The 12367-nt window shown below is 41.0% G+C and overlaps 1 protein-coding gene across 4 annotated transcripts in view; it reads right to left on the reverse strand.

Annotated features, from left to right (window-relative positions):
- COLGALT2 (collagen beta(1-O)galactosyltransferase 2) overlaps positions 1 to 12367 on the reverse strand; it is a 145215-nt gene that overhangs the window by 60649 nt on the left and 72199 nt on the right. For 3 of the 4 annotated variants that reach the window (XM_067728892.1, XM_067728891.1, XM_067728890.1), the window contains exons 5-6: positions 8307 to 8511; positions 3500 to 3619 (exon numbers count right to left, since the gene is read on the reverse strand). In XM_067728892.1, coding sequence (XP_067584993.1) covers positions 3500 to 3619; positions 8307 to 8511 — 325 coding nt within the window. The remainder of the gene's footprint in view (positions 1 to 3499; positions 3620 to 8306; positions 8512 to 12367) is intronic. The other variant, XM_067728893.1, reaches the window with a different exon arrangement.

Here is a 12367-nt window from a genome sequence, read left to right on the forward strand (position 1 = left end):
CAGAATTGGTTGTAAAATGTTGTGAATCCCCAGTACCCTCATAGAGTGACTCACACATTGTAGGTAGGCATTCGGTGTTTGTACATAAATTTTATGCCTCTTCTAATGCTTCAGTTGTACAGTCTATTAGCAGCCATTTATTAACTGCCCATTGGGTTCCAGATGAACTAGTGCGTTTAGCGTCTAGTTCATCTTTCCTGAGGACACTTGACAGTTATGATTTCATCATCACCAGCCTCTTCTTAATCCTACATAGGCCTTCAGTGTGTGTTTCTGCATTATTACCCTCAAAAGTTTATTTTCCAATTATTTTATTATCCCAATTATGTTCTGTCTTTTAAAATTTAGGGTCTAAAATTTTAACAAAATTATAACTAGAGAAGGTAAATACAAGAATTAAATAAAACGCCATATATAAAGTGCCTCTCACTAGAGTTGGAGTGTACGGGGGATCAATAACGACAGCTATAAATTACAGGTTCTTCCCAAATGAAATCTACCTGCCTAGCATAGTGTTGTACATATTTGTAATCATTAAAATTGATTTTGACAGTGTGTGTGTTTCTGTGTACAGGGAACTTTCTATGCTCTCAGTTCTGTGGGGGAAAAGAAGAGAAGGCAAGGCTCTGGTCAGCCTCTCTGAGGGGACATCTACTTGGAGTCAAGATTGAAAGCCATGGCATGGGGATGATAAGGAGACACACATTACCAAGCATTAAATGGAGTCCTAATAATAGCAACACCTCTTTGTTTTATGGAGTTGATGTATATTCTTTTATTTGCTCCTCTCAGCCCAGCAAAGTCAGTGTTATTATCCTCACTCCACAGATAAAGGAACTAAAGCTCTGAGAGGCTGATTCTCCCTTCTTACATGATAGAGCCTGGGTTCAAGTCCATTATTCTGGCTTCATGTTGCATGTTCTTTGCAACACAGTTTTTATTCATTTGCTCATTCTTTCATTCACTTGTCTGGTCATGCATTCAGCAAATATTTGTTTGTTACGAATTATATGTCAGGCACTGTGCTAGGTGATTGGGATAGAAGGCAATAAGATACTGCCCTTGGCCTCTGTGTCTACAACATAGAGAAGAGGCAGAGACACTATGTATTAAAGAAATTCACAAAAGAAATTCCTAAGGGCTGGTCCTAGACATACTATCCCAGTGAACCAGCTGATTATTCAATCCTCATTCTCCCCAAGAATACTCTATTATTCTATTATTCTACTCTATTATTAATAGAGTATTAATACTACCATTAATACTCTATTATTTCTCCATTATCTCTATTATTCTCTGTACTCATAGAGAATAGTAGTGCTCTCTTGTTTCTGTTTTCAAACTCAGGGACATTGAGACCGGGAAAGACCAAGTGGCTTGCAAACTATCATGCGCATCAGCAACAAAGGCTGTAATGTCAGGGATGCTTTGCTCTCCATCCCAGGTATAGTCTACAGATATGCTTTGCTCGTCACCACCAATATGTCCCTGGTATACTGGGCTGACTGATGTTTTGCAAACACAATCCTGTGTAAAAACAGTAGGAGAGCTTGCTATTTAAAGGAATCTTCTGATGAACCTTTATAATTATTATTGTCTTACCTTCTGGTCCTAACCATGCTTCTTAAAAGAAAAAATTCTGCTTTCTCTCTATGTCCTTGCTTTTTAATTACTTCTCAAACACTTTAAATTCTGAGTCAGCCTTTTCTGAAGCCATTCTTGTTATGGAAATTAGCTGAAAAAAACCCACTGGACTCTTTTTCAGTCCTTATCTTACTTGAACTTCCTTCCATATCTCATGCTCCTGTTTTCTTAAAATTCTGTGATATCACATTATCTTGTTGATGAATCCCAACTCAACATCTTTAGACCTGATAGAACTTAAGTTTCAGATTCATCTCTCCATCTATCCACTGGGCAACTCATTCATTCATTCAACAAATATTTACTGGGTGCCTACTGGGTGGCAGGGAATGGGCTATGTCTTGAGACTAACATGAACAAGGAATTTATTGTCTGGGGGTGAGAAGCAGGAAATAGATATTCACAAGCAACTCAATGCGTCTAAAAATGAACTCATGATTTTTCTTTGCAAATGTCTCCTTTAAACTACATGCATTTAAAATTCCTGCAGTCATTCCAGACATTCAAGTCAGAACTTACAAGGTTTCCTCTGCCTCCCTTTTGTTCATCCACAAATTCTTGGCTAAGTCCTTTCAAGTCTATGTCATAAGTTTATCTCCATTCCCACTGCTCCTGCCCTAGCTCAGATCCTCACCATCTTTTGCCTAGTTTACCATGTAATGTCCAAAACGGTCTCTTCACCTCTGACCTAAGGCCAGCACCCATTGCCCCATGCTGCTTCAGCCGTGTTTCTCTTACCATGAGTGACCTTTCTAAATCCCGACATTTCAACCTTTCAACCTTTTAACCTGACATTTCGCTGCTAAAATCTCTTTAAAATCTCCCTTCCCTTCAGGAAAAGTCCAAACACCTTCTTATATATTAGAGGTCCTTCTAACTGGGCTCCTGCCTACTTCCTAGCCCTGCTTCCCATTGTGCCTCCCCAGTCACCCCGACTGCCAACATACACACATCCTATGCTCTAGTGATGAATAACAGAGTTTCTCAGATACTGCATGAAAATTCATTGCAAATATTCCCTCCTTTGGGTAGCCATTTCCAGCATCCTCCCTTAGGCAGAGTGCTTTTGTTACTTTCTCCTTTGGACACCACTGCTCATTACACATAATAATTAGTGTAGTCCCTGATCATTGAGCATTTACCAGTTCTGACATCATGCCAGACCCAGAGGCAATATGATACAGTGTTTAAGAATCTGAGCTTTGGAGATAGCAAGGTTGGTTCAAATCCCAATGTATCATTTATTTAGCAGAATGATCTACAGCAAGATACTTAAACTCTCTACATCCCAATTTCTTCATCTTTAATATGAGCAATAATAAAACCTTTCATTGAGTTGTTGTACGGATTAACGAGACAAAGTACAAAACATGTTTATTATGGTATCTGTTACACCATAAGCTATTATTAAGTTGAAGTCATAATTATTGTTTTTGCTAGTATACTTTTTACATATATCATGGGGAATTTGCCCCCAAACCCTAGATGGTTTATCTTCATTTCACAACTAAGGAGGTTAGATTACTTGCCCAAAGTCATATAATTAGAAAGCAACAAAGTTAGATTTTAAATCCATAGACAAAATACCATTATAGCCCTTAGGACACTGTGTGAAATGTATTTACTGGGTACCCAGCTCTCCACGTGGAAGGGAAGCTCCCTGAAGGCTAAGACTTTGTCATATTCGTATTTCACATAGGAAAAGTTTGAGAATGAATGAACAAATGAACAACTATGTTTCAGCCTTGGCTGACTGATGGCTGTGAGATTCCAGTCCTGGGAGAGGGAAAAAGTGGCTGGTATGTTCACGGTGGCAATGGAACATGAGCCACTACCAGGCCCCTGGGTCACTCACTCATTGCTTCTATCTGCACGTGGATGAGGTTCTCAATGTCCTCCTGTAGGGTCTGATGGGGCTTCAGGGGGATGGGCAGGTAGCCGTAGTGCTCTCTGTTGCAGAGGTGCATCTGGATGCCTGAGGACACAAGAGAGGGACAAAACTGGCCAATCAGAAAATACACTTCTTAGTTCTACAGTGACAACTAAGAAAAAAGAGACTAGGCTGTGGCCAAAGCTGAGTTGGGCACTGAAATTGAACAAGTAGTTGTTCCGGGCAGGTTGTGTAGACCTCAAAAATGCTCCTTTATTAAGAAAGTGTAACCAGAATTTGGGGCAAATAGAAACCCTGGGCCATTCTTCGGCTCAGAGGAAATTGATTTTTTTCTCTCTGAAGAGAAAGCATCCTTGTGGCCTGAAATGAACACTAAAGGCATGACGGGATCAAAAAAGGAGGCAAGGAATTCCCGCTCCAGAGAACAGAATGGAACACTGTAATCCACCTACAGGAAATAAAGAGAAAATGAGGAATAAAAGCCACATTTGATATGAAAGCAAACAGGAAAATCCTGTAAGGCTGACAGATTATTAAAGCTAACTCTAAGCATATGTAGAACAAAAAATAAAAAACAAAGGAAACTTAAAAATTTCCATGATTCTCCATGGTTTGATTTCTTCTCTTAGTATGCATGGATTTGGAGTCAACCAACAGACATGAAACTTCCATAAAAGAGTCAGAAAGGGACAAAAGAAAGTCTGCATTTCAAGTCCTGTTAAGAACCTTCAGTATGACAATACCAGAGACATAGCACAGCCCTCTTGTTTTCAAAACCCGTCTTCACAGCCCCAGCTGGCTAACTCCAAGAGTTATATATAGCACCTGTGTTCAACCAGGTAGCTATGAATATTGGAATCAGAGGGTCTCAGAGAGATCCAGCAACTGACAGTCCTGACTAATGAAAAGACTGCTTAGGTAAAAGGATGAGTCTGCCAAGCTCCGGTCCATGTGTCCAAGCTTCTGATCTGTTAATTTCTATAATCACCTATGCTTTGCAGACAGAGAAATTACCTGCACAGGGACTTCTCTATTTTGTGCAGATGAAATTTCCTCCAGTCAGCTGCATCACCTGCCAAATCAGGTGGAGCTGTCTTGTGGCATTAACAGAGAAGAACGAACAAAGAAAAGAGCTCTTATCCTCCCCTTTACTGAATCCGGCTCCCACCAGGGCTGGTCCAGCAAGCACTGTCACTTCTCTTGCCTTCACCAACAGGACTCACTAGCTCTACTGTTTGCCGACATGAATGCTTCTGAGAAACTTCAAATCCAAACAGACCCTCTTGCAAAGTCGTGATGAATTCAGGAAACAGAAGGGAAATGATTTAATGTTTAGGTTGCCTCTCTACCCTAATTAGGTAAATAATTTTACCATTCAATTTTCCAAAGCTTCAGTAAAAAGGGGAGGTGAGACGTAGCCAAGCTATCCATCAAGTGTGAGGGGAGAAGAAAGGCATTTTCAGACGTGCAAGGTCATATTTACTTGCCATCACACTTCCTCAGACAGTGACTGGATGATGTGGAAGAAGAAGGAGAAGAAAGAGGGGCAGGGGGAAGATTACAAAAAAACCAAAAAACAAAAAACAGGGAATATGCAGGACATAGTGAACAGGAGAGTCAATACAGAAGAGAAGAGGAGGGAGTTGCAGCTCCGCAGCTGTGGCACCTCTCACGTTAGAGAACAACAGGAGGCTCCGGGACAGACATCTTTACACACACACACAAAGAACATCTGCTGAATCTGACCATTCTAAGAGGAGTTTTAGACAGTCAGGGATTAGTTTTGGATGGCATTAGTAATAATAAAACTAAGCAAATATAAAAGGTCAGATATGAAAGGAAAACTAGCCATAGTCCATAAATGGAATTAGGTTCACATGATTATAAGAGCAAAAACACTGACCATGGCTCTTTCTTAAAGTACCACGTAACTACATCAAGAGGACAGGGTGACGGGAAGAATGCGTTTGCGTGAACGTGGCAGAGGGAGGGGAGAGGACTAACTCCTCCTCTTCACTAGTGAGTCAATAGGTATTTGCCTAAAGCAAAACCAGAAAATCAAGAAGCAGTATTATAAACATGCTACTTAGAAACATGGATGTGACTATTACACTTGTACCATCATCTAGAAGAGTTAAAAGTGCTTGTCTTCTAAAAGAAGGAAATGGTACAGGGAGGTGACACCCAGTGGACTTCTGATTTTATAATAAACTGTGGGGGACTATTCGAATTGATTCAACTATCTACCTGGATAATTGGATAAAAATTTAAAAGAAAATGTGTTGGTAATTAGATAAAATCTATGAAGGAACTTGGCACTCAGTGAAAGCTACTTCTGGGGCAAATAATTTTCTCTTTGAAAAAGAATGGTGAAGGATACTATACCTTGAAGGCCTGTACTTCTTTTATGAAGAGAGCAAACATTTTCTTGCACTCACTTAGTACCCTAACATTGCAAGATTGATCTACCTACCTTTATCCTTGGTGATGGAAGCTCAGAGTTTGAGAAGCTGTGATTTGCCCAAGGTCACACCTCTGTCGCTAAAGAGCCATTAGTGCCAAACGTCTGCCCCTAAAGAGCCAACGTCAAGTATCTCTCTACCCACCCAGGATTTGGAAACCGAGTCTCAAAACCAGTAAACACTCTGGATTGCCATCCCCGCGCATGGGAGGCACTTTCAAGCACTCCCCGTGACGTGCAGGAGGAAGCTCTGCCTGCCCGTCACCCACATCTCTTCCTCTTTTGACTCACGGCAGATATGTGGAGGATGACTGGCTGGTGCCAGAGGTGGTTACTGTGGCCGTGACACACAGCCCAGATCACTGGCCACAGCGGGAGGTGAGACTACAGGACTGACCCTCTCTCCTTGCTTTTCTGCCTCTCTCCTCCCAGCGGAATCATCAAACAGCTCTGAGCCTTTGCACCTGCTTTCAATGTCCTGGGTAGGCCTACGGGAATCTGACCAATAAAGAATGAAGTCAAAGTGAACAGGCCAAGCAAGGGGGCATAGCTGAAAAATTCCTATCTAGCTCATGTCATTCTTCCAGCCCCAAATCCAATTCTTGGTTTTAAAAACTATATCATAATAATTTAGTGACTGGGTCACAATAATGCCTTGCGCAATGTCTATCAAGGAGGCCTTTGTTAGGCAAAGATCATTATTGTAATTGTTAATAGCTCAATTTCTTGGAGCATCTTTACTTCAAGCTCTTAAGCAAAAGGACTGGCACAAGTTGAAGGACTGGGAAGGCCCTGAGTCTGCTTCCCATCCTGGAGAGATCAGAGCCAATCACAGACCAAGTGGAAAGAAGCAGTTACCATTAACGCTGACACAAGGACCTTCATGAAAACTTCCAATCCACATGAGTATGACAACCTTGCTTTTGCCCTGACACAGACCTAAAACATGTCTACACCTGGCCAAAGGGTCTAAATGGTTCTAGCTGCCAAGGGAAATAATAATCAGCTCTCCACATTTCCACCAAATATTCCCATTCCTACCAAATCTACAACTGATAAGTGGGATACCTAAGGCTTCTAGGATGGCCTGATGTGTAAGTTGTAGCTTGAATTTTATTAATATTCGCAGCTGCCAGCAACCTGCCTCAACTGTCTGGGGTCTGTGCATGATCTCATCCACCCTGACTATACAGCCACATGAATTTATACACCATCTGCCCGGTTTCTAAACTCACTTTTGCTAGTGGTTAAGTGGCACATTTCTGGCTCATTGATAATGGGACCTGGCCTCTGTCAGGAAGGTCTGAATGATCCTGAGAAGAAAGCCTTGCTTTAGGAATGTTGTGTATCTTCATGTTGAACCACTTTAGTGAATTATATCCTCCCTGACTGCATGTGCAAGTGACACAAGAGTAATAACCTACTTTCCTACTGACTTGTCGTCCTCTAAAAGTCTACAATGGTTCATGAAAGAGTGAAGTCTGGTTTTGCCTTTCCTTCCAGGGGGACTGTGGCAGAGACTGCTGGTTACCTCCCAAAATTTGTTTTCTCCTCCCAGAGAGAGAATTGGGGCTCTAGACTGCATAGAATAAAGACAACATTTTGAGCCTCCCAACATTCTGAGCTAGGTGTTGTCCTATGTCCTAAGTCTGGCTAATGGGCTATGCATGGCAGTGATGTGTTCAACTCCTGGATGGTACCCTTAAAGGGCCGGAGAGTGCCCTCCCCTCTATGGTTTTCACTCAACAGCTGAAATGCATCTATACTGATGAGACATGTTGGATCATAGGATTAAGGACAATACCTCATGGAAGGTGGAGAAGCAATAGAGAAGGAGCCTGGGTCTCTGAAAACTTTGTGGAACAGAGCCACTGTACTAGTTCTGATTTTTTTTTTGAGAAGAAATAAACTTCCATTTTTTAAGCCTGGGTCTTCCCCAGTGTACTTTTGGCCCTCTGCCACAGTTTTCTAATTAAGTAAAGGACTCCTATATTGAACAAAGCAATGCAATAGCACCGTAAAGAACGAATCACAGGCCCACGGCAACCACCACCACCTTTTATTTTTTTAAAAAGAGAGTGGATTCTTGGGTAGGGACCAGTCCTGGCTCTTGGTCATTGGTGCTCACAGGGACAGCAACACAGAGGGTGCTGGTATGGTTACTGCAGACAATTAATTGCCTCTAACACTACTTGAATAGGAAGCCTATTTCCTTATTAAGAGTGTTTTTTTAATAAAATGCACAAAACAAAGGAGCTGGTTATTTGCAGTGTTTCCATGGTGGCAGTACAACCACATACAAACAAGTACCTGCTTGCCTGCTGGAGAAGGCAAAGACGATGATGTCATCAAAGGTCCAGGTGTAGTCCTGGTGCGGAGGGTAGAACACCAGCTTGTCAGAGGCTTCCTTCCTGAGGTCAATTAGGAATGTGGAGTGGACCATGGGGACCGGAAAGCAGCCCAACCTCTTCCATTCTCTAATCTGAAGATAGTCTGGGGTCCGTTTATAGAAGCCCTGTAAGGAACAAATGGCTGGGTTATGTTCACTGATCTGAGGGCTTCCTCTTTCCCAATCTTCTGTTAGGCTGACTCCTAAGTCATCACGGGTTAAGTACAAGTCCCCAAGCAAAGTCACCTTCTCTCTTCTTATCTTGGCCTAAGGATTTCCAGCTGAGCTCAGGAAATGCTATTTACATATAAAACAATACTAAAAGTGTCCTGTTACCAGAAATAATTTTGGCTTCAGCATATCTCTTGATTTAATAGTTTCATAAAAGTATACTTTGTGTTGACTAATGATTGAATATGACATGAGTTATCAGAGGTGGTAGAGCAGAGCAGTTAAGAACACATGTTCTGGGATCTGGCTCTCTGAGGTTAAATCACACCTCAGCTACTTACTGTCTGTAGGTATTGGTCACGTTACTCAACCTTGCTGTGCCTATTTCCTCATCTGTAAAATAGGAATGATGGCGCTATCTACTCCATGGGGTTGTCTGTAACAATTAAGGAAGGTAAACCTGAAAAGTGCTTAGAGCAGTACCTAGCACCAAGAAAGCATCAATAAATATTGGCTATTATTAAAATGACTACATTACATTGGCTGATATTTTTAACTAAACATGCAGTACTTAAACATATAAATGGGGTCTTTTTTCAATGCAATTACTTATTCACTATCCTGGTGGAGCTGCCACTGCTCCACACTTTTGGGGGGATTCCCCTTTTGAAAGTTCCCTCTGGGCAAGCACACAGGACAACCAGTGCCCTTACTTTGTGGTTTTTGAACACACTGGTTTGGAGCAACCCAGCTTGTTTTTCCTCCAAACTCAACTGTTCATTCAACAAACATCTACTGAGTGCCTACTGTAATCCAGGCTGTGTTAGATGCTGGAGGCTTAGCAGTAAATTGACAACCCCAGTGTTATTAGCCCTCATGGGGTGCAGAAACCACTGGAGCTTTATACTCCAGTGGCACCAGTTATAACTTGACTATTGCCAAAGCTCAAACCCATTCCAGAGAAGATGAAGATGTGTCTTGACAAAACATACTTAAAAGCATGTGAAGCTTGGAAAGGCATTTCCAAAAACATTTTAGGCAACGGCAGGCTCATGGAATGAGTGTAAAATTTCACAGGGCCAGCACTCTGAAGGGCACAATACTCAGTAGTTGCAAAAGTTCTCTCATATTCATTAATCAGTCACATTCCCTTACGGTCACACTTTCTGCAGTGGTGTCAGTACCCACACATTAGGCACTGCAGCCTCGTCTCTGACATTTCTTTCAGGGTCTCAACTAGTGTTCTAGCTGAGCTAATGCTCACACTGACCACGTGGTAAGGAAGAAGGATCACAAATTAAGACTTAGAAGATGTGCGTCTTAGAGTCATCTTTACCATCTAGCTGATTGATCTTAGGCCCATGCTTAACCTCTTTGAGCCTAAGTTTCTTCTCCTGAAAAAATGGGGTAAAAGCTGGTTTGTCTATCTCGCAGGGTTGTAGAAGGGATCACATGGGATACGGTCTGTGAAGATATTTTGGAAACTGTAATGCATTATATGAAGTAGTATTATTCCTACAATTTTATTATAAGCCTTAAACTTAAGGATCACTTAACATCCTTCAACTTATCAATATTCTTCCAAGGGACAAAGGGAAAACTGGTTCTTCAGAGGACTGCCTAAGAACACATGTCAAATACAAGGTTCTAGACTACTTAGGACAATATTGTCAGAATGAGAAGCTTGGAAAATTCATGACGATAATGAATCACTGAATATCCTGGGGGCAGGGAGGAAGGAAGCAGAGAAGGAAAGAAAGAGAGAAAGAGACTTAATATGCTTCCTGCAGACAGGCAGAGGCAATAGATGTGTCATTTTTTCCACATAAACTGAATGTTGTCGGTAATGATTCTGGTTCATTGACCAGATAAAACTGAGGTCATTTGGTTTTGGATGTGTTTAAAGGCTCTGGAAACCAAGGCCTGCCTCAAGCTTATAAAGTCATCGGCTGTTTCTGTTCCTGCCCTAGCAGAAGCCTCACTGGGGATGATAGAGAGCCAGAAACAGAAACAAATTAGAATTGCCTCTAAATTGCTTAGATTTTACTTTCACTGTGCAGAGTAAGTGAGCTGTTAATATTCAAGCAAATAAGACAACAGAAACTGGGAGGCTGCGGTTACTAAGATAATCCACTCTTGATGCTGGTGTCAATGTACAACTCATTAAAAACACCCCAGGGTGATTCTGCCATGTGAAGCACTGCAGATTATTAACTGAGAGTGTATGAACTTCAATTTAATATAACAGCTTCTCCCCAAGGAACTGACTGGCTTTTATAAATATGAACTTAATCTGTCCCTAAAAGAGATGTGGATAACATGCATTCAAAATCTCTTGGAGCTACGGGAGATAACTGTAACGAAAGAGTACCGCTGCATCCAGCAGCGTGCTACAGCCAGGAAGTTTGCAAGTCAGTTGACACGTTGGTAGCTTAAAATCCATAAAATCAAAAATCACGTTAATCCCCACCATTGTAAATAAACCATAGACAGCAAGCTTTGCATATTTGTAATAATTATATCATCAAGTGACTGTACCGCGATTTACTTAACCTTTCCCTCAGCTTAAACAACATTTGCATGGTAGAAGTACTTATACCATGAAAACTGGTAAATGCTACCAATCAAGGGTTTTCCCCCACAGAGAACCAGTCATTATATATTTATCAGCACACCACTGGCCTCATTCTTCATCTAAAACCAAACCAAATATAAAAGAGGGACTGAAAATTTAGCTCTTTGAGCATGAGAACACACTTAACATATAATTTTTCCCTTAAAGAATCTTTATCCTACATTGATATGTACTACATTGATCAGTTTATCTCTCTATTTTATTAACTAAAGAATAAAAACTATAATCAGCCATAAACATTCACTGCAACGGATCTCCAGACTTCGAATATTTTACAATGGAAAAGAGAGATGATGGAAATTTGAAATTTTTTTTAACTCGAATTTTGTAAAAACATCTACCATGGCAGTTCTAATTATTAGATCTCTTTGGAAATATTTTGGCAACATATCAAAGGTCATTAAAATATTTAATACTCTTTGACTCACTAATTCCAGCTCTCAGAAGCTGTCCCAAGGAAATAATATTAAATATGGAAAATTTTATATTAATTATGATGGTCATTATAATAGTTAAAAGTTGCAAATAGGGCTTCCCTGGTGGCGCAGTGGTTGAGAGTCCGCCTGCCGATGCGGGGGACGCGGGTTCGTGGCCCGGTCTGGGAAGATTCCACATGCCGCGGAGCAGCTAGGCCCGTGAGCCATGGCTGCTGAGCCTGCGCATCCGGAGCCTGTGCTCCGCAACGGGAGAGGCCACAACAGTGAGAGGCCCGTATACCGAAAAAAAAAAAAAGTTAGCTTAAATGTTTTTAAACTAAGAGAAAGGTTAAGTAAATTGCATTATAGCCACTTGATGATATAGTTAAAAACATGCAAGCTGTCATCTATGATGTTAGAGTGGTAGGGATTAAAATGGTTCTTTAAAAAACGGTTTTCTCTTCCCAGTTTTTTATAGTGTTCTTATGTTAGTTTTGATGAGCAAAAAAAATGTTTAATTTTTTGAAAATCTCTGAATCAGGGAGAAAAAAAGTACAAATTTCAGCAAGCTATGGTGGTGAATTGAAAGCTTCTAATGCTAAGTTCATTAGAATAATTTCTTCATAAGTCATCAATACAGAAGAGCTCATGGGGTTGTGGCATTGGACCTGGATTTACCACCTTTCCTAAAAATGCTTGCTCCAACAACACAATGACAGGCATGTTTCAAGGGAGAAAATCAGAAAAAGATTGATGGGGC

The sequence above is a fragment of the Pseudorca crassidens genome, chromosome 2, assembly GCF_039906515.1.
Source record: "Pseudorca crassidens isolate mPseCra1 chromosome 2, mPseCra1.hap1, whole genome shotgun sequence".
NCBI classification, from domain to species: domain Eukaryota; kingdom Metazoa; phylum Chordata; class Mammalia; order Artiodactyla; family Delphinidae; genus Pseudorca; species Pseudorca crassidens.